The sequence below is a fragment of the Moschus berezovskii genome, chromosome 14, assembly GCF_049115385.1.
Source record: "Moschus berezovskii isolate FMDL1 chromosome 14, NW_MosBer_1.0, whole genome shotgun sequence".
Lineage (NCBI taxonomy): Eukaryota > Metazoa > Chordata > Mammalia > Artiodactyla > Moschidae > Moschus > Moschus berezovskii.
The window spans coordinates 20,025,639-20,049,156 of NC_142473.1; the positions used below are offsets into that span (position 1 = coordinate 20,025,639).

At 39.2% G+C, this 23,518-nt stretch overlaps 1 protein-coding gene across 2 annotated transcripts in view; it reads left to right on the forward strand.

Annotated features, from left to right (window-relative positions):
* The window catches only part of CWF19L2 (CWF19 like cell cycle control factor 2), a 175,345-nt gene that overhangs the window by 112,885 nt on the left and 38,942 nt on the right, over nt 1-23,518 (forward strand). For both annotated transcript variants that reach the window (XM_055422941.2, XM_055422942.2), the window contains exons 12-14: nt 1,415-1,552; nt 15,120-15,332; nt 21,860-21,976. In XM_055422941.2, coding sequence (XP_055278916.2) covers nt 1,415-1,552; nt 15,120-15,332; nt 21,860-21,976 — 468 coding nt within the window. The remainder of the gene's footprint in view (nt 1-1,414; nt 1,553-15,119; nt 15,333-21,859; nt 21,977-23,518) is intronic.

Below are 23,518 nucleotides of genomic sequence, written 5' to 3' on the forward strand. Positions count from 1 at the left end.
GACAGGCAGATTCTTTACCCCTGAGCCACCAGGGAAGCCCAATGCAAACATTAAAAAGTAGTAAATAGTGATATTACTTCTAATTATATCCCTTTGCCTTTTACAAAATGTAATCTAATTCAACAGCAGTTGTGAACATTGAATTTTTAAGGAAGTCTTAATTTTAACGTTTATTTCTTTGACATTGTTTCTAGCTTCTTTTTACATACTCATCATAGCTCTTAGGGAAAACCTTGGTCCCATAGATTTCTTATCTGTGTTTGATCCTTTATAAAACTAATTTTGTTTTCTGCCTTCTAGCTGCTACAGTTAATTTATAGCACTGCCTTGAGGCTCTTAAAATGACAAAACAACATACTCAATTTTCTCGTTAGATTTTTTGTTTTAAATTTGAAAGATCTTATAAGCAGTAATTGAGTACACAAAAGAGTCATTTAGAATCTTTCTGTCAAATGTTTATAATCTGCCTGTTGAGTGCAAATAGAAATGGGATAGATACCTCTTCTGATGAAATGTGAGGTATTCGGGTTTTGCAAGAAAGATGTCATAGGAAAATAGTAAAGGTTTGAATTGTATGAAATGACAGAATTGGCTTGGGGTTCATAGATACATTGCCAGATGGCATTCAGTAGTATTCCTGAATTGCTTACTACTGAGTAATCTAGGTACAGGGGTAAAGATGTAGACACATTCATTCAGCACTGAGGTTTGCTTTTTGAATATAATGAAAGGATGAGAAGACCAGAAAGAGATTTGCATCCAAGGAATGATTGAAGTCATAGAACGTGAGATGAGAATAGTAACATGGGCATAAAATAATAAGAGGATGGTTCCAAAGAAGTTGAACAGCAGGATTTATTTGGATAAGGGAATTTGAGATCAGTGTTGAGGAGATTTGATTTGGTAGGTAATACATACCACTTTTCTTTTCCACTGATAGGTATGGAACCAACTGAAAGGAAAACCCGGAATTGGTTAGATGAAAGTCAGAATATCAGCTTTTCTTCTGATACAGCTGTTTGAAGTAGATTTGCTTAAAACTTCACTTTTGTTCTTGATATACTTTCTCAATCTCTGCATAACTCCTGACTTAACTCTACAGTGATAGGGATTTTTTACTATAAGGAGGGGACAGAAAACATAAAGCAATTCTGCCCTTTGCCTAAAACTCAGAAATCGGATACTATCATGCTTCCATCCCTTGGGAAGAGGAAGGTAATGGTATAGAAGAGGTAGGGAGTGTCATTGTAATGGAAATTCTTCCACATGGATGCAGACAGAATAGAAAGAAACTAGATGGAAAGATTATGATATATATTGGGATTTTTACTTTTAATGACATATATATAGGTAGTTCATTAAAATACTTCAGACTCGTGTTTTCATTAAACTTACAGTGTTCATTTTGTCATAGGTTTCAACTCATGAAGAAAAAGAAAGGGTCAGATACTTTCATGATGATGATAACCTAAGCCTAAATGATTTAGTCAAGAATGAAAAGATGGGAACAGCAGAAAATCACAACAAACTGTTTATGAGAATGGCATCTAAGGTAAGATATATTGCTGGGATACCTTTGAATTTTGAGAAATTCAGTTGATAGTGATGTAATTTGCAGAGATAGCTGGTTCTCTCTAAACTTTGTTTTATTAAATTAAATCCTTTGTAAGACACATTCAGTTCAGTCGCTCAGTTGTGTCCGACTCTCCGTGACCCCATGAATCACAGCACGCCAGGCCTCCCTGTCCATCACCAACTCCCAGAGTTCACTCAAATTCATGTCCACAGAGTCGGTGATGCCATCCAGCCATCTCATTCTCTGTCGTCCCCTTCTCCTCCCGCCCCCAACCTTTCCCAGCATCAGAGTCTTTTCCAGTGAGTCAACTTGTCGCATGAGGTGGCCAAAGTATTGCAGTTTCAGCTTTAGCATCAGTCCTTCCAATGAACACCCAGGATTGATCTCCTTTAGAATGGACTGGTTGGATCTCCTTGCAGTCCAAGGGACTCTCAAGAGTCTTCTCCAGCACCACAGTTCAAAAGCATCAATTCTTCGGCAATCAGCTTTCTTCACAGTCCAACTCTCACATCCATACATGACCACGGGAAAAACCATAGCCTTGACTAGACGGACCTTTGTTGGCAAAGTAATGTCTCTGCTTTTTAATATACTATCAAGGTTGGTCATAACTTTCCTTCTAAGGAGTAAGCGTCTTTTAATTTCATGGCTGCAATCAGCATCCGCAGTGATTTTGGAGCCCAAAAAAATAAAGTCTGACACTGTTTCCACTGTTTTCCCATCTATTTCCCATGAAGTGATGGGACCAGATGCCATGATCTCTGTTTTCTGAATGTTGAGCTTCAAGCCAACCTTTTCACTCTCCTCTTTCACTTTCATCAAGAGGCTTTTGAGTTCCTCTTCAATTTCTGCCATAAGGGTGTTGTCATCTGCATATCTGAGGTTATTGATATTTCTCCCGGCAATCTTGATTCCAGCTTGTGCTTCTTCCAGCCCAGCATTCCTCATGATGTACTCTGCATATAAGTTAAATAAGCAGGGTGACAATATACAGCCTTGACGTACTCCTTTTCCTATTTGGAACCAGTCTGTTGTTCCATGTCCAGTTCTAACTGTTGCTTCCTGACCTGCATACAGGTTTCTCAAGAGGCAGGTCAGATGGTCTGGTATTCCCATCTCTTTCAGAATTTTGCACAGTTTATTGTGATCCACATAGTCAAAGGCTTTGGCATAGTGAATGAAGCAGAAATAGATGTTTTTCTGGAACTCTTGCTTTCTCCATGATCCAGCAGATGTTGGCAATTTGATCTCTGGTTCCTCTGCCTTTTCTAAAACCTGCTTGAACATCTGAGAGTTAACGGTTCACATACTGCTGAAGCCTGGCTTGGAGAATTTTGAGCATGACTTTACTAGCATGTGAGATGAGTGCAATTGTGCAGTAGTTTGAGCATTCTTTGGCATTGCCTTTCTTTGGGATTGGAATGAAGACTGACCTTTTCCAATCCTGTGGCCACTGCTGAGTTTTCCAAATTTGCTGGCATATTGAGTGCAGCACTTTCACAGCATCATCTTTCAAGATTTGAAATAGCTCAACTGGAATTCCATCACCTCCACTAGCTTTGTTCGTAGTGATGCTTTCTAAGGCCCACTTGACTTCACATTCCAAGATGTCTGGCTCTAGGTCAGTGATCACGTTATCGTGACTATCTTGGTCATGAAGATCTTTTTTGTACAGTTCTTCTGTGTATTCTTGCCACCTCTTCTTAATATCTTCTGCTTCTGTTAGGTCCATACCATTTCTGTCCTTTATCGAGCCCATCTTTGGATGAAATGTTCCCTTGGAATCTCTAATTTTCTTGAAGAGATCTCTTGTCTTTCCCATTTTGTTGTTTTCCTCTATTTCTTTGCATTGATCACTGAGGAAGGCTTTCTTATCTCTCCTTGCTATTCTTTGGAACTCTGCATTCAGATGCTTATATCTTTCCTTTTCTCCTTTGCTTTTCGCTTCTCTTCTTTTCACAGCTATTTGTAAGGCCTCCTCAGACAGCCATTTCGCTCTTTTGCATTTCTTTTCCATGGGGATGGTCTTGGTCCCTGTCTCCTGTACAGTGTCACGAACCTCTGTCCAGAGTTCATCAGGCACTCTATCAGATCTAGTCCCTTAAATCTATTTCTAACTTCCACTGTATACTCATAAGGGATTTGATTTAGGTCATATCTGAATGGTCTAGTGGTTTTCCCTATTTTCTTCAATTTCAGTCTGAATTTGGCAATAAGGAGTTCATGATCTGAGCCACAGTCAGCTCCTGGTCTTGTTTTTGCTAACTGTATACAGCTTCTCCATCTTTGGTTGCAAAGAATATAATCAATCTGATTTCGGTGTTGACCATCTGGTGATGTCCATGTGTGTCTTCTCTTGTGTTGTTGGAAGAGGGTGTTTGCTATGACCAGTGCGTTCTCTTGACAAAACTGTGTTAGCCTTTGCCCTGCTTTATTCCGTGCTCCAAGGCCAAATTTGCCTGTTACTCCAGGTGTTTCTTGACTTTCTACTTTTGCATTCCAGTCCCCTATAATGAAAAGGACATCTTTTCTGGGTGTTAGTTCTAAAAGGTGTTGTAGGTCTTCATAGAACTGTTCAACTTCGGCTTGTTCAGCATTACTGGTTGGGGCGTAGGCCTGGATTACTGTAATATTGAATGGTTTGCCTTGGAAACGAACAGAAATCATTCTGTCATTTTTAAGATTGCATCTAAGTACTGCACTTTGGACTCTTGTTGACCATGATGGCTACTCCATTTCTTCTAAGGGATTCCTGCCCACAGTAGTAGATATAATGGTCATCTGAGTTAAATTCACTCATTCCAGTCCATTTTACTTCACTGATTCCTAGAATGTCTATGTTCACTCTTGCCATCTCCTGTTTGACCACTTCCAATTTGCCTTGATTCATGGACCTAACATTCCAGGTTCCTATGCAATATTGCTCTTTACAGCATCGGACCTTGCTTCTATCACCAGTCACATCCACAACTGGGTATGGGTTATGCTTTTGCTCCATCCCTTCATTCCTTCTAGAGTTATTTCTCCACTGAGCTCCAGTAGCATACTGGGCACCTACCGACCTGGGGAATTCCTCATTCAGTATCCTATCATTTTGCCCTTTGATACTGTTCATGGGGTTCTCAAGGCAAGTATACTGAAGTGGTTTGCCATTCCCTTCTCTAGTGGACCACATTCGGCTGTGGTCCATGTGATCAAATCGACTAGTTTCCTATGATTATGATTTCAGTGTGTCTGCCCTCTGATGCCGCCTCGCAATACCTACCGTCTTATTTGGGTTTCTCTTACCTTGGGCGTGGGATATCTCTTCGCAGTGCTCCAAGAAAGCGCAGACGCTGCACCTTACCATGGATGGGGGTATCTCCTCAAGGCCGCCCCTCCTGACCTTGAACGTGGAGTAGCTCCTCTCGGCCCTCCTGCGTCCGCGCATTATAGTTTTAGTAATTTTATCATAATCCATTCATATTTATACAGAAAATAAAACAAAATCTTGTTAGAATTTTTAATTAAAAATAAATTGCTTATTAATTAAAAAGGTATTTATTGGGCATCTAATGTGTGCTGGATACCATTTTAGGTGCTAGGTATAGTGAAGTAATAAAGTTCCCCAACCCCAAAGAGCTTATATTTCTAGTGGGTGAGATAGAAAATGAGCAAATGCATGATATAAAAATTACATAACATTAAAAAATGGCATAACATAAATACTGTGTCACAAAATAGAAAATATTTTTGTAGAGAGTAAGACAAGATAAAAGGAGATAGGAGGGTGTTTTCAGTAGAATGCTGAAGGAAGAGCTGTCTGTGAAGATGATGTTTCAGTAGACTTCTGAACAAGTGAAGGGAAGTGGTCTGTATAAAAATCTGGGGGAAGACCATGCACCAGAAACAACAAATGCAGTGGATCTGAAGAAGAGACAAACACTAAAAGCTTCGAAAGACAGCAAGATGACACATGTGTCTCTGAATAGAGGGAGAACTGAAAAGAGAGGTATAGAAGAGGAAATGGCCAGACCATGTCAGGTCTTGGAGGCCATGGTGTGAGAGCTTTTGCTTTTGTTTTACCCATTTATTTCTAAAAGTTGCCTTCGCATTCTGCCTTACACCTACTCTCTCTGTTTTTGGCTGTGCTGGGTCTTCGTGCCCCACAGGCTTCTCTCTAGCCGTGGGAAGTGAGCGCTGCTCTCTAGTGATGGTGTGCGGGTTTCTCTTGTTGCAGAGCGTGGGCTCTGGGTTGCGTGGGCTTCAGTAGTTGCAGCACATGGGCTCAGCGGTTGTGGCTCTCGGGCTTTAGAGCACAGGCTCAGTAGTTGTGGCACATGGACTTAGTTGCTCCATGGCATGTGGGATCTTCTGGACGAGGGATCAAACCCATGTCTCCTGCATTGGCAGGCAGATTTTACCACTGAGCCACCAGGAAAGCCCTTGTTTGTTTTAAATGATAGGGAACCATTTGAAGGGTTTTAGTAGGACAGTATCACGACCTCATTTTGTGTTTTATTGTTGTCCCGTAGCTTCCCTTGTAGCTCAGCTTGTAAAGAATCTACCTGCAATGTGGAAGACGTGGGTTTGATCCCTGGGTTGGGAAGATACCCTGGAGAAGGGAATGGCTACCCACTCCAGTATTCTGGCCTGGAGAATTCCATGGGGTCGCAAAGAATTGGACACAACTGAGCGACTTTCACTTTCACATAGCTCTTAAATATTCTCTCTTGCTCTTTTTTTTTGTTTGTTTTTGTTCTCTCTGTTTTTCAGTTGTGGAAGTTTCTGTTGTCATATCCTCAAGTTCAGTTCAGTTCAGTTCAGTTCAGTCGCTCAGTCGTGTCCGACTCTCCGCGACCCCATGAATCACAGCACGCCAGGCCTCCCTGTCCATCACCAACTCCCGGAGTTCACTCAAACTCATGTCCACAGAATCGGTGATGCCATCCAGCCATCTCATTCTCCGTCGTCCCCTTCTCCTCCCGCCCCCAACCTTTCCCAGCATCAGAGTCTTTTCCAGTGAGTCAACTCGTCTCATGAGGTGGCCAAAGTACTGGAGTTTCAGCTTTAGCATCAGTCCCTCCAATGAACATCCAGGATTGATCTCCTTTAGAATGGACTGGTTGGATCTCCTTGCAGTATAAGGGACTCTCAAGAGTCTTCTCCAACACCACAGTTCAAAAGCATCGATTCTTCGGCGATCAGCTTTCTTCACAGTCCAACTCTCACATCCATACATGACCACGGGAAAAACCATTGCCTTGACTAGACGGACCTTGGTCGGCAAAGTAATGTCTCTGCTTTTTAATATACTATCAAGGTTGGTCATAACTTTCCTTCCAAGGAGCAAGCGTCTTTTAATTTCATGGCTGCAATCAGCATCTGCAGTGATTTTGGAGCCCAAAAAAACAAAGTCTGACACTGTTTCCACTGTTTTTCCATCTATTTCCCATGAAGTGATGGGACCAGATGCCATGATCTTTGTTTTCTGAATGTTGAGCTTCAAGCCAACCTTTTCACTCTCCTCTTTCACTTTCATCAAGAGGCTTTTGAGTTCCTCTTCACTTTCTGCCATAAGGGTAGTGTCATCTGCATATCTGAGGTTATTGATATTTCTCCCAGCAATCTTGATTCCAGCTTGTGCTTCTTCCAGCCCAGCGTTCCTCATGATGTACTCTGCATATAAGTTAAATAAGCAAGGTGACAATATACAACCTTGACGTACACCTTTTCCTATTTGGAACCAGTCTGTTGTTCCATGACTGGTTCTAACTGTTGCTTCCTGACCTGCATACAGGTTTCTCAAGAGGCAGGTCAGGTGGTCTGGGATTCCCATCTCTTTCAGAATGTTCCACAGTTTATTGTGATCCACACAGTCAAAGGCTTTGGCATAGTCAATGAAGCAGAAATAGATATTTTTCTGAAACTCTCTTGCTTTCTCCATGATCCAGCGGATGTTGGCAATTTGATCTCTGGTGCCTCTGCCTTTTCTAAAACCTGCTTGAACATCTGGGAGTTCACGGTTTACATACTGCTGAAGCCTGGCTTGGAGAATTTTGAGCATGACTTTACGAGAGGATCTTTTTCCTTAACCTTGTCCAATTATTAATGAATCCATCAAAGGCATTTGTCATTTCTGTTACAGTGTTTTTGATCTCTGGCATCTAGTTTTTTGTTTTTTTTTTTGGTTCTTTCTCAGAATTTCCATATCTCTACTTACATTGTGCTTGTGCTTAGTCACTCAGTCATGTCCAGCTCTTTGGACTGAAACCTGACAGTCTCCTCTGTCCTTAGAATTTTTCAGGCAAGAATACTTGTGGGAGTGGGTTGGCACCTCCCTTCTCCAGGGGATCTTCCTGGCCCAGGGATCGAACATACATGTACTGTGTCTCTTGCATCTGCTTACATTATCCCTCTGTTTTTGGTGAGCCTGTGCTGCTGGACTGTGAATTTCACCAGTGCTTTGCAGGTTTTTCTCCACTTAGTTGGAATAGTGTGGCTAGAAGGGCCTGGATTTGAATGTTTTCCTTCTTCAGGTAGATTAGGCTCTGCTTAAACTCCAGCAGGTTAAACTCTGGTATGGTAATTTCTGCTGAAGGGCTGACCTTGTTAAGAAGAAAAAATGTCCTGGTATATTTCAGGATGTTTCCTTTTCCCTTCCCCTTGTTCAAAGTCATAGATGATTTTTCTCTGATATTTACTCTGAGGTCCTGGTAGGGCTTCAAGAGGTAAAATTCACAAAATTTTGAGGGGGCCCTCTATGACTGGATTACCCTGCGATTTTTAACATATTTGTCTACACTGAGCCTCCTGAAATTTTTCAACTACAGTTTAGATTTTCCTACCCTGGCACTGGTTCTCACAGAACCACTGGTTTTTCACAAATAAATTGAATTAAGATTCTTTGTATCAACCTGATTGTTTCTCCAATTTGGGGGGCAATTACTTTCCTGAGTCTAAAAAGTGCTGTTGAGTTTTCAGTTTGTTCACCTTTGTACTTGATGTTGGGATAGAGTGGTGACTTCCTAGCCCCTGAAATGCCAGTCTGGAGACTGCTGGTTTATGTTTTGAAAGATTTTTCTGGTGACTCTTTTGAGAATGTAATGTAGATAGGCAAGAATGGAAGCTGGGAGAATGTTTAGGAGGATAATTTCCTTAATTCAGATAGAGCCTTGGGTTAAGGTGGTAAACTGATGAAAAGCAATAAGATTGGGGCAATGCTGGTGCCATTCATTGAAACAGAAAAAATTTGGCAGGGGAAAAATCTTTCAGGAGGTGGGAGATGAAGAATACTATTATGAACACATTAAGTATGCCCATTAGTCATTCACATGATGGTGTGGAATGATTGTGCATGGAGCTCTGGGTATATCTTGGTTCTCCCATATAGATGCAGACGCTCTTCACAGGGAAGTAAGAAATTATTTATGAGGAGGATCTGAAAATGGAGCTGAGCACTATCTGAAAGAAGGGAAAAAATTCAGCAAAAGGGATTGAGAAGTTACGACCAGTGAGCTAGAAGAATAGCATGTGATGTTTCAGCAGCTGGAGGGGACAAGAAAGATGTCGTGAATAACTGTCACCTGTTTCTGAGAGACAGTAGGATTTTCCTAGATAGAAAAATGAGTATTCATTTGGCATTGGGAATGTTTCTGGTGACTTTTTTTTTTGTACCATGCCATACAGCTTGTGGGATCTTAGTTCCCCAAGCATGGATTGAACCTGGGCCATGGCAGTGAAAGTCCCTTTGTGATTTTGATGAGTGTGGTTTCCTTAGTCTGCTAAAGAGAAAAGCTTGATTACGATGTGTTCAAAAGTGAATGTAAAAACAGATGGTGAAGAGACAGGCTTAGAAAGGAGCTGGTTACTGTCCATCAGTAGAAAAAACACAGATACAGTTAGGTTTGTAAATGTGGGAGTAGCAAATGGACTAGTAGCAAAAAACCTAGTTGAATAAAAGGACTCAGGTATCCCCTGAGAGTGATGATGTAGAAGGGGTGTTAATTGCAACAAGTACTGCTCCCAATTAGATAGTTCAACCGAAGACACATAATGTTCCATCAGGTTAGTACAAGACCACATGTTTTGATGACCAGGCAAAAATTGTTACAGCTTGGTTTGGAAGTTCTGATTCATCCACCATATTCACCAGACATTGCACCTTCAGATTTATATTTCTTTTGGTCTTTACAAAATTCTTTTAATGGAAAAAATTTTAGTTCCCTGAAAGACTGTCAAAGATACCTGAAACAGTTCATTGTTCATGAAGGTAAAAAGTTTTGGGAAGATGGATTTCTGAAGTTGTCAGGAAAGTGGCAGAAGATAGTGGAAAAAACTGGTGAATACATTTTTTCAATAAAGTTCTTGGTGAAAATGATAATGTATCTCTTGTTTTTTAAAAACAGAAGGAACTTTTTGGCCAGCCCTATAAACCATCTTCAGATTAAGAAAGTGAGTAGAAGTAGGAATGGCGAAATTGAGGACAGAATTGTTTAGAGAGCAAATTGTACAAAGCCTGAAGAGAACAGTACTTTGGGGGACTAAAATAGAGGGGCAAATTATAGAGTTTGAGTAGTGATATGATCACATCTGACTGACTTTGTGGATCACAACAAACTATAGAAAATAAAGAAATGGGAATATCAGACCACCTTACCTGCCTCCTGAGAAAACTGTATGCAGGTCAAGAAGCAACAGAACCGGACATAAACAACAGGCTGGTTCTAAATTGGGAAGAGTACATCAAGGCTGTATATTATCACCCTGCTTATTTAACTTTTATGCAGAGTACATCATGCAAAATGCCCAGCTGGATGAATCTCAGGCTGGAATCAAGATTGCCAAGAGAAATATCAGTAACCTCAGATATGCAAATGACACCACCCTAATGACAGAAAGTGAAGACAAACTAAAGAGCCTCTTCTTTTCAGTCACATCTGACTGTCTGACCCCATGGACTGCAGCACAACAGGCTTCTCTGTCCATCACCAACTCCCAGAGCTTACTCAAAGTCATGTCCTTCGAGTCGGTGATGCCATCCAACAGTCTCATCCTCTGTCGTCCCGTTCTCCCCGTGCTTTCAATCTTTCCCAGCATCAGGGTCTTTTCCAGTGAGTCATCTCTTCTCATCAGGTGGCCAGAGTATTGGAGTTTCAGCTTCAGCGTCAGTCCTTCCAATGAATATTCAGGACTCATTTCCTTTAGGATTGTCTGGTTTGATGTCCTTGCAGTCCAAGGGACTCTCAAGAGTCTTCTCCAACACCACAGTTCAAAAGCATCAATTCTTCAGCGCTCAGCCTTCTTTATGGTCCAACTCTCACATCCATACATGACTACTGGAAAAACCAGAGCTTTGACTATGAAGACCTTTGTTGGCAAATATCTCTGCTTTTTAATATACTGTCTAAGTTGGTCATTATTTTTCTTCCAAGGAACAAGTGTCTTTGAATTTCATTGCTGCAGTCACCATCTGCAGTGATTTTGGAGCCCAAGAAAATAGTCTGTCACTGTTTCCATTGTTTCCCCATCTATTTGCCATGAAGTGATGGGACCAGATGCCGTGATCTTTGTTTCTTGAATGTTGAGTTAAAAATCATCTTGATAAAATTGAAAGAGGAGCATGAAAAAGTTGGCTTAAAACTCAGCCTTTGAAAAACGAAGATCATGGCATTCAATTCCATCACTTCATGGCAAACAGATGGGGAGAAAATGTAAACAGTGACAGACTTTATTTCTTGAGCTCCAGACTCACTCTGGAGGTGACTGCAGCCTTGAAATTAAAAGATGTTTCCTCCTTAGAAGAAAAACTATGACAAACCTAGACAAACCTAGTGTATTAAAAAGCAGAGACATCACTGCCAACAAAGGTCCATATAGTCAAAACTATGGTTTTTCCATTAGTTATGTGACAGTTGGACCATAAAGAAGGCTGAGCACTGAAGAAGTATACCTTCCAACTGAGGTGTTGGAGAAGACTCTTGAGAATTCCTTGGACAGCAAGGAGATCAAACCAGTCAATCTTAAAGGTAATCAATCCTGAATATGCATTGGAAGGACTGATGCTGAAGCTCCATTACTTTGGCCACTTGATGGGATGAGCTGACTCAGTGGAAAAGACTGATGCTGGCAAAGATTTAGTTGGAAGGGGGCAACAGGAATCAGATAGTTGGATGGAACCATTTACTCAATGGACAAGAGTTTGAACAGACTCTGGGAGATTCGGATGGACAGGGAAGCCAGCTGTGTTGCAGTCTATGGGGTTGCAAAGAGTCTGATACGACTGAGCATCTGAACAACAACATGATCACGTGTGACGGAGGTGACTCATATTTATGAGTTCTTACTATGTGCCAGGCATGTGCTAAAGGATGAAGAAAGATAACCTTATTAGATGAATAATATTGTTATAACCATTTTAAAATAGGGAAATAGACCATAGAGACACTGCAGAAAGATTAAATAACTGCCTGATATTATTATTATAGAATATTACAACAGTTACTCTGATTATAGTTCAGTTCAGTCGCTCAGTCGTGTCTGACTCTGCAACACCATGAACCGCAGCACGCCAGGCCTCCCTGTCCATCACCAACTGCCGGAGTCTACCCAAACTCATGTCCATTGAGTCAGTGATGCCATCCAACTATCTCGTCGTCTGTCATCCCCGTCTCCTCCTGCCGTCAATTTCTCCCAGCATCAGGGTCTGTTCAAATGAGTCAACTCTTCGCTTCAAGTAGCCAAAGTATTGGAGTTTCAGCTTCCACATCAGTCCTTCCAATGAACACCCAGGACTGATCTCCTTTAGGATGAACTGGTTTTACCTCCTTGCAGTCCAAGGGACTCTCAAGAGTCTTCTCCAACACCGCAGTTTAAAAACATCAGATCTTCAGCACTCAGCTTTCTTTATAGTCCAACTCTCACATCCATATATAACTCCTAGAAAAACTATAGTCTTGACTAAACAGACCTTTGTTGACAATGTCTTTGCTTTTTAATAGGCTGTCTAGATTGGTCATAACTTTCCTTCCAAGGAGAAAGCGTCTTTTAATTTCATGGCTGCAATCACCATCTTCAATGATTTTGGAAAATAAAGTCAGCCACTGTTTCCCCATCTATTTGCCATGAAGTGATGGGACCAGATGTCATGATCTTAGTTTTCTGAATGTTAGCTTTAAGCCAACTTTTTCACTCTCCTCTTTCACTTTCATCAAGAGGCTCTTTAGTTCCACTTCACTTTCTGCCATAAGGGTGGTGTCATCTGCATATCTGAGGTTATTGATATTTCCCCCAGCAATCTTGATTCCAGCTTGTGCTTCCTCCAGCCCAGCGTTTCTCATGATGTACTCTTCATATAATTTAAATAATCAGGGTGACAATATACAACCTTGACGTACTCCTTTTCCTATTTGGCACGAGTCTGTTGTTCCATGTTCAGTTCTAATTGTTGCTTCCTGACCTGCATACAGGTTTCTCAAGTGGCAGGTCATGTGGTCTGGTGTTCCCATCTCCTTCATAATTTTCCACACTTTATTGTGATCCATAGTGTCAGAAGCTTTGGCATAATCAGTAAAGCAAAAATAGATGTTTTTCTAGAACTCTCTTGCTTTTTAAATAATCTAGCAAATGTTGGCAATCTGATCTCTGGTACCTCTGCCTTTTCTAAAACCAGCTTGAACATCTGGAAGTTCACAGTTCACATATTGCTGAAGCCTGGCTTGGAGAATTTTGAGCATGACTTTACTAGCGTGTGAGATGAGTGCAATTGTGCAGTAGTTTGAGCATTCTTTGGCATTGCCTTTCTTTGGGATTGGAATGAAAACTGACTTTTCCAGTCCTGTGGCCACTGATGAGTTTTCCAAATTTGCTGGCATATTGAGTGCAGCACTTTCACAGCATCATCTTTTAGGATTTAAAATAGCTCCACAAGAACTCCATCACCTCCACTAACTTTGCTGGTAGTGATGCTTGGTAAGACCCACTTGACTTCGCATTTCAGGATATCTGGCTCTAGGTGAGTGTGAATGATCACACCATTGTGATTATCTGGATTGTGAAGGTCTTTTTTGTACAGTTCTGATTATAGAACCCAAGTGTTTAACCATTATACCTTTCAATATCTATGACTTAGTAGGCAAAAGAACTTGATCCTGTTTCCAATATAGAGTGTTTTGAGGATTTTAAGCCAGAACATAAGTAAATGAAATTTTTGTTTTAAAAACATCCCCCTTGCTACAGTTTATTGTGAAGACGGTTTAGAGAAACTGCCTTGAGATACAATTGAAAACTGTTTTATATTCTATGTGGAGTGCATGCTAATTTTTAATTTTTTTTCGTGGATGAGTTTCTGAGATTTATTTTTATAATTTAAGTAATTAGGAGTTTGGGATTAACACATACACACTCTTGTGTACAAAACAGAAAGCAAGACCTACTGATTAACACAGGGAACTACACTCACCATTCTGTAATAACGTATAATGGAAAAGAATCCAGAAAGAACACACATATACACATGCGCATACACGTGCACACATATATACAACTGAATCACTCTGCTGCACACCTGAAATCAACACAGCGTTGCAAACCAGCCACACTTTAATAAGATAAATAAACTTTTAACAAGTTTTTTAGTGTTATCAAACACCATTGTCACACACCCCTAAATGAACAGTATTTCAGTGGTGTCTAGCCAAAGACCACTAGGGACACACAGAATTAAGTTGGGTTTATTATATAGCAGCAAAACAATGCACATCTTGTTGAACTGTGGGATATTCTCAATAAGAGAGTGTTAGAAAGACTTATTAAAAGAATTTGATTATGTATGCATGAAACATGTATAATTTTATAAATCATTGTTACCTCTATAAAAGTAAATTTTAAAAATTATTTTTTAAAGAGAAGGTAGAAAATTGTTCTACATATACTTCTTAGCAAATTGGTGGTAAGTTTAATAGAATGTATGCTAATTTTATAGGCAAAGTTCTTCTTAACCTCTCTGTGGTTTAGTTTCTTCATTTATAAATCAAAGTGATAATGATTCCCTCCTCATAGGAGTGTGAAAATAAAAAGTGTCAGTCTCTGTAATGTCCAGCTCTTTGCGACTGCCAGGCTCCTCTGTCCATGGAATTCTCTAGGCAAAAGTACTGGAGTGGGTTGCCATTCTCTTCTCCAGGGAATCTTCCAGGCCCAGGGATCGAACTCAGGTCTCCTGCATTGCAGCAGATTCTTTATTGTCTGAACCACCAGGGAAGCTGATAGGAGTATAAAACAGTCAAATTGCTTAGAATTGCACATAGTAAAAACTCAGTACACTTTATTTGTGATGATGATGATAATTGACCCCTGCGGTTCAAGCTTAAATTTTAATCATTTTTTTCTTTTTTAAAATTTTCATGTAAGTTTTATCACCGAACTTGTAGATGTAACTTCAGTATGCCATAGTATTATCAGACACAACTGAGCGACTAACACTTTGATTTTACTTTTTTCATGACACTGTAAAATAAACTGAATAAACCACTCTCTTCTCTCTACTACTTTTATTTTCATTTTTTAGTTTATGGGAAAAACAGACGGAGATTATTACACTCTGGATGACATGTTTGTCTCCAAAGCAGCTGAGAGAGAACGTTTTGGTGAAGAAGAAGAGAATGAGAGGAAAAAAGCTATCGCTGAGCACCGGAGTCTTACTGCACAAATGGAAAAATGTCTTTATTGTTTTGATAGCTCTCAATTTCCCAAGCACCTTATTGTTGCAATAGGTGTTAAGGTAAGAAATGCAGTGATTATTATCCTGAGGAAATGCTTCTTTCTCCATACTCTTCTAAGGTCCTCCGTAATCCATCTCTTACTCTGTGTTTTATATACTTTCTTTTCTAAGTTCCCATGATTCTTAGAATTTTCTTTAGATTGAGTATAAATATTCAAATGATATGAAACTCATTTTTCATGTAATTCCACTCTACAGATAGGCAGCATTTAGTTGTGCTTCAGGCCCTAAACTTTGGATCCAGACCACATGGATTCAGACCCTTGCTCTGCCATTTCCCATCTGTGTGATCATACTTTCATGATTGGCACTTAAGTCTCAGTATTAAAATCGCTTCAGAGTTACTTACTGTAAAGTAGCTTCTGCTTCCTCCCTTACATTCTCATGAAATCTTTTATATTTCTTTATAGACTATCTTATAATTTGAAGAAGTTTATTGTACAGTTTCTGCTTGGTAACCCACTGGGGATTGGTTTCTGTAGTCCCTATATATCAAATCCACAGATGCTCAAGTCCCATAGTCAGCCCTCTACATCTGTATTTTGTTTTACTTGTTGAGTGTCTCCCTCAGTAGTCTGTTAGTTCCATAAGTATAGGTAACTTTTACTGATCATTGTATACATGCATGTATCCCATTATATACCAAACATGCATGTTTATAGTCACTTCTTTCGATAAATATTCTTGTTGTTCAGTCACTCAGTCGTGTCCAACTCTTTGAGACCCCGTTGACTGCAGCACACCAGGCTTCCCTGTCGTTCACTGTCTCCTGTAGCTTGCTCAGACTCATGTCCATTGAGTCGGTGATGCCATCCAACCATCTTATCCTCTGTCGTCTCCTTCTCCTCAATAAATATTAAATATCACTTATTTAATAGCCGATAATAATAGTCATTTATTTCAGCATTTGGCAATTTAATCCTTACATTAAGTAAATAGTTACCTTGTATCAGATGTATGCCAGAACCTAATTAGTCACTGGGGAAAAGTAGAGAATCGAATATACTTGTGTAGCTTGTATTCTAGTGAAACAGAGCAATAAGGAACTGTTGTTATGAAACAGATATAGAGAGGAAATGTGGGAAATGATGAGAGGTTATTTTTTGAGAAGCTGATCTAAAAGGCTTCTCTGAGGAGATATTTTAAAGGTATGAAAGTAAAGCTATGAAAGATGAGAAGAAGCAAGCAACGTGAAGATCTGAATGAATAATGTTTCAGAAAGAGGTGTCAGTGAGTGAAGGCATTTATGAAACAGAAAAAAAAAAACCAACCCAGTGTAGCTAGAGTGGAGTGAGTGAGAAAAAGTGGTAGGAAAGGAAGTTGAATGAATGAACGCTAGTTTCAGAAACTAATATTGTGAAGAATATACATATAGATATTACTTGTTACACATACATACACACAGTACCTATGTGCCAAAAAACTGGTACTGACTTTTTCATTCCAATTCTAGTCTTTAATACCTTTAGGTCATTAAGACCATCAGTTTATCAGTTTGAATTTTGGTTTCTTTAACCTTTAATTTTTCATTACCCTTATTTTCCATTTCTTTGTTTTTCTCTGCTGCTGCTGCTAAGTCACTTCAGTCGTGTCCGACTCTGTGTGACCCCACTGATGGCAGCCCACCAGGCTCCCCCGTCCCTGGGATTCTCCAGGCAAGGACACTGGAGTGGACTTCCACTTCCTTCTCCAATGTGTGAAAGTGAAGTCGCTCAGTCGTGTCCGACCCTTAGCGACCCCACGGACTGCAGCCTCTAGACTTTATCAAAAGTGTGTGTGTGTTAGTTGCTCAGTCGTGTTCGAATCTTTGTGACCCCATGGACTGTAGCCTGCCAGACTCCCCTGTCCGTGGAATTCTCCAGGCAAGAATACTGGAGTGGGTTTCCATTCTCTTCTCCAAGACTTTATCAAAAAGTAAAAATAAAAAATTCCATTCATAATTTAATCAATCAGAAAACACTTAACCCACCTTATCAGTTACTTGTATTAATTTTCCCATGTTCTTTTCTAGACTGTTACATAAACATTTATATTTTCATAATTAGGACATTTTGTATAAATATTTCATTCCCCTTCAGTCTTGCCCTTACCTTTACGAAATGTAAGAATAAATTCAGTTTAGTTCAGGCTCTCAGTCATGTCTGACTCTTTGTGACCCCATGGACTGCAACACGTCAGGCCTCCCTGTCCATCACCAACTCCTAGAGTTTACTCATACTCATGTCCATTGAGTCAGTGATGCCATCCAACCATCTCATCCTCTGTCGTCCCCTTCTCCCGCCCTCCATCTTTCCCAGCATCAGGGTCTTTTCAGATGAGTCAGTTCTTCGCATAAGGTGGCCAAAGTTTTGGAGTTTCAGCTTCAACATCAGTCCTTCCAATGAATATTCAGGACTGATTTCCTTTAGGTTGGACCGGTTTGATCTCCTTGCAGTCCAAGGGACTCTCAAGAGTCATCTCCAATACCACAGTTCAAAAGCATCAATTCTTCCGTGCTCAGCTTTCTTTATAGTCCAACTCTCACATTCATACATTAGTATTGGAAAAACCATAGCCTTGACTAGATGGACCTTTGTTGGCAAAGTAGTGACTCTGCTTTTTAATATGCTGTCTAGGTTGGTCATAACTTTTCTTCCAAGGAGTAAGCGTCTTTTAATTTCATGGCTGCCGTCACCATCTGCAGTGATTTTGGAGCCCCCCCAAAAAAAGTCTGTCACCATTTCCACAGTTTCCCCTTCTATTTGCCATGAAGTGATGGGATTGGATGCCATGATCTTAGTTTTCTGACTAAGTTTGTTGAGCCAAAACCTTTGACTGTGTGGATCACGACAAACTGTGGGAAATTCTTCAAGAGATGGGAATACCAGACCACCTGACCTGCCTCTTGAGAAATCTGTATGCAGGTCAGGAAGCAACAGGTAGAACTGGACATGGGACAACAGTCTGGTTCCAGTTAGGGAAAGGCGTACGTCAGGCTGTATCTTGTCACCCTGCTTATTTAACATATATGCAGAGTACATCATGAGAAACGCTGGGCTGGATGAAGCACAAGCTGGAATCAAGATTGCTGGGAGAAATATCAATAATGTCAGATATGCAGTTAGCACCACCTTTATGGCAGAAAGCAAAGAAGAACTGAAGGGACTCTTGATGAAAGTGAAAGAAGAGAGTGAAAATGTTGGCTTAAAGCTCAACATTCCAAAAACTAAGAGCATGGCATCTGGTCCCATCACTTCATGACAAATAGGTGGGAAACAGTGGAAAAGAATAAATTAAACATAAAGTAACATAAAGTTTTCAATAATTCTGTATAAAAAGTTTCGGTATTTTTCAGTGACTTCATTTTCCCAAATGCACTGAAGACAGGCTACGTCCATACAGGCACAGAGGTGTGAAGTATACAAAACTTCTGTTTGCCTCCTACTTTATAGACTGTGTCCCATAGTAGGCATTTCTCAATTAGTGAAACGAACTGTTTCATATTTGAGCAAAGAGACGTTTTCTATTTTCAACTCATATATTGTTACACACATTCCTTTTCCTCTTCGACTGTAAGGTAATGCACATTTTTCAATTAGAAGGTATTAAATTTTAATTACAAAATTAATTTTTCAATTAAGGCATTAAATCTTCTTTTTGCCTCTAACTTACTGAGCATCAGCTGATCTGTTTCTTCCTTTTGGGCCAGTCGACTCATTTTGATTTCATTTTAACACTATTTGATTCATGTTATTAACACTATTTGAGTAGATCCTTTCTTGATCTGTGCTTTATTGTGGTCTTAACTCTAACAAAATACTATGTCTTAATTATTTTCATCTGTGAATATTTTAATATAGAAATGTTTGAAATATTGATTTGATGTAATTTCATCTGTTTCCTACAATATCTGACTGCTTATCCTATCTGTTATAAACAATACGTTATTTTATTAATCTGAGTAAACAATAAGATATTTATCCTTTTAGTTATTACCCAAGTTAATTATATGTGACTATGAGTTTCAAAGGAATTACTTTATGTTAGGTAGTAATAGTTAACAGTATTCTAAAGCAATTCAGTCATACTCACTCTGCTTGAATTTCTAACATTTAAAATTAATGTCTTAAATACAGTTTTCTTAAGGAAGCTATACTAGTACTCATTAGAGTCAAACAGTTATTTTAGTTTCTGATCATAAATTGTCCCTACCCTTTCCTTTCTTAAAAATAAAAATTATCTATCCCCTTCTTGTCCTAACACTATCCTTTACTTTAAAAAGTGCCTTGATTTTTAATAAAAGACAGCATAAACAGATAGATTATTCCATGTTGCTGGGTTGTAACAATCAATATTGTGAAAGTGACTATACTACCAAGTGCAATCTACAGATTCAGTGTGATCCCTATCAAATTACCAATGACATTTTTCACAGAACTAGAACAAAAAATTTCACAATTGATATGGAAACACAAAAATAGCAAAACCAGCCTTGAGAGAGACGAATGGAACTGGAGGAATCAACTTTCCTGACTTCAGACTACACTACAAAGCTAGTCATCAAGACAGTATGGTATGGCACAAAAACAGAAATATAGACCAGTGGAACAAGATAGAGAGCCTAGAGATAAAACCACACACCTATGGGTACCTTCTTTTTGACAAAGCAGGCAAGAATATACAGTGGGGCAAAGATAGCCTCTTGGATAAGTGGTGCTGGGAAAACTGGACAGCACATAGCTACATATAAAAGAATGAAATTAGAACTATTACCAACACCGTAGACAAAGATAAAATTAGTTAAAGACCTAAATGTAAGACTAGAAACTATAAAGCCCTTAGAGGAAAACACAGGCAGAATACTTGATGACATAAAGCAAGATCCCCTATGACCCACCTACTAGAGTAATGGAAATAAACATAAGCAAGTGGGACCTCATTAAATTTAAAAGCTTTCACACAGCAAAGGAAACTACAAACATGATGAAAAGAAAACCCTCAGAATGGAGGAAAATAATAGCAAATGAAACAACTGACATAGGATTAATTTCCAAATATACAAGCAGCTCATCAACTCAATATCAGAAAAACAACCCAATCAAAAAGTGGGGAAAAGACCTAAACAGACATTTCTCCAAAGAAGACATACAGATGGCTAACAAACACATAAAAAGATGCTCAACATGGCTCATTATTAGAGAAATACAGTTGTTTGTGGGTTTCTGACATGGGGATATATGTCCTAAGGATAGTGTATCTTCACATCTTACTTGTCTCATTGTGGTTTCTTCTTTTTGTATTTAGTTGCAGAATATCGTTTCTGCTAGTATTCAGGTTCTTATAGATAGTTGCTCTGTAATTAGTTGTAGTTTTGTTGTGGCTGTAGGAGGAAGTAAATTCAGGGTCTTCCTACTCTACCATCTTGGTCACCTCTCCAATGCTTATTTCCTGATATTGCTTTTAATTGTGAATATTGTTGTGATTTAACTGTAAATTTAAGTATGCTGCTACTGCTACGTCACTTCAGTCGTGTCCGACTCTGTGCAACCCCAGAGATGGCAGCCCACCAGGCTCCCGTGTCCCTGGGATTCTCCAGGCAAGAACACTGGAGTGGGTTGCCATTTCCTTCTCCCATGCATGAAAGTGAAAGTGAAGTCGCTCAGTCGTGTCTGACTCCTAGCGATCCCATGGACTGCAGCCTACCAGGCTCCTCCGTCCATGGGATTTTCCAGGCAAGAGTACTGGAGTGGGTTGCCATTCCTTCTCCATAAATTTAAGTATATATAGCCATATTCATATACACTCCTAGTTCTTCACTCAAATACCAAAGAATTTAAAATTTGCATTATTTGTTAAGCAATTAATCAGTTAATGGATAAGTGTTATTCAGTTAATTCTCTTATATAAAGTTTTTCTAGCTAAAAATCTAACCAGTAAGTTAACAAAATAAGATCAAGCTACTTAGATGAATATTTATGGTCCTTATGATTACCTTTTGCTTTCTACATGTATAGTAATTGACCTTTTTGACCTTTTTTAAAAAAATGCAGTTTGTGGAAAATGGAGACATAGTGCCAGCTTCTAGGTAATGCATAGAACTTAACGAGTGCTGTAAAACCATGTAGAAGTTTTGTCTCTTTTTCTTACTAATGATTAGTAGGCATCAGTTTAACTTCCATTTCATTACCAGGTCTTGTATGTGTTTTTTTTTTTTTTTCCTTGCAAAATTTGAGTTGTTTACTGAGCTCTGAAGACATGTAGCTTTCTCAGATGAAGGATAAAATGTCAATCATTCTCCCCTTTGGTAAATTTCATCTTTGAGGTATCTTAGTCAAAATTGAGACTTCTGCAATAAATTTCTGGTTTATTAAAAGGTATCTTCATGGCTTTTAAAATTTTAAATAGTGAATATCTTCCAAATATTATAGTATATTATGACCAGGTATATTTTATTAAATGTTAGCCATATTGACCTATGAGGGGCTCATCTTTCAGAACTGAGAATGAATAGCAACAGCATTTCACCTTTGCATCTTTTTTCCCCATAGGTTTATTTATGTTTACCCAATGTACGATCTCTTACTGAAGGGCACTGCTTGATAGTCCCTTTGCAGCACCATAGGGCAGCTACCTTATTGGATGAAGACATCTGGGAGGAAATTCAGGTCAGCATGATAATGCTCATGATCTTTGTTATGATCCAGAGCAATTTTTACACACTATTGTGACAAATTCTAACAAGTTTTATACCTTCATTCAATGATTTTACATTCTAAATTTAAACACATACACATTTCCATAGTTGTGTATACATGTGGGTCATGATGTTTTCACCACTCACTACCTTTTTACTTTATTGAAAGCTTTAAAAAATATTTTTAATGAGATATGATTGTCATATAACGTACTAGTTTCAGGTATACAACTGATAGCTTTTGGCTACTAAAAGAACTTTGACCAACTAATTATATTTATTTAAAATAAAAATCAGTGTAAAACTTCTAATATTTGCTTTTCTGGAACATATAATAATCATATTTGCCAGGGTAAGCTAATAGATTATAGCCAAAAAGAAGGATGTTTTCAGATAAAAAGTAATTTTTGGAAGATAATGATTTATACTTAGTGATTGTCATATTTTCCTATAATGGCATTGACATTTTCTGCTACTGTGATATTGTCATGATTTTGTTACCAGGATGAATTTCCACACTTTCCTCTTATAGCCTGGCTGACATTTGAATTCAGGGATTGTGTGTGTCTGGTGGTGGGGGGTGAGGGGGGTTGGTAAATCTTCAAGAAATTGAAAGGCACAACATGGGTGAAATTGCTGCTAAGTGATTTCAAGACCTTATACTCACCAAAACAGGAAGAGAGGAAAAAAGCACTTGTTTATCCAATGGTTGACGAGTGAATAGGGGTTATAAGAACCCCTAGTTAGAAACCATGAAAATTTTAAGACTTTGTAAGAGACTAATCATGGGTCTCTTTAGAAGACGGGTCATGGTAGAGAGTTCTGACAAAATTTTTTCCACTGGAGAAGAGAATGGCAAACCACTTCAGCATTCTTGCCTTGAGATCCCCATGAACAGTATGAAAAGGCAGAAAGATATGACACTAAAAGATGAACTTCCCAGGTCCAGTAGCCCAATATGCTACTGGAGAAGAGTGGAGAAATAGCTCCATCAGGAATGAAGAGGCTGAGCCAAAACAGAAACAGCACCCAGTTGTGGATATGTCTTGTGGTGAGAGTAAACTCTGATACTGTAAAGAACAATATTGCATAGGAACCTGGAATGTTAGGTCCATGAATCAAGTAAATCGGAAATGGTCACACAGGAGATGGCAAGAGTGAACATTGGCATTTTAGCAATCAGTGAACTAAAATTGACTATAATGAGTGAATTTAATTCAGATGACCATTATATCTACTCCTGTGGGCAAGAATCCCTTAGAAGAAATGGAGTAGCCCTCACAGTGAACAAGAGAGTCCAAAATGCAGTACTTGGGTGCAGTCTCAAAAATGACACAATGATCTCTGTTTGTTACCAAGGCATGCATGCCATTCAGTATCACAGTAATCCAAGTCTATGGCCTGACCAGTAATGCTAAAGAACCTGAAGTTGAACGGTTCTATAAAGACCTACAAGACCTCCTGGAATTAACACCACAAAAAGATGTCCTATTCATCATAGGGGACTGGAATG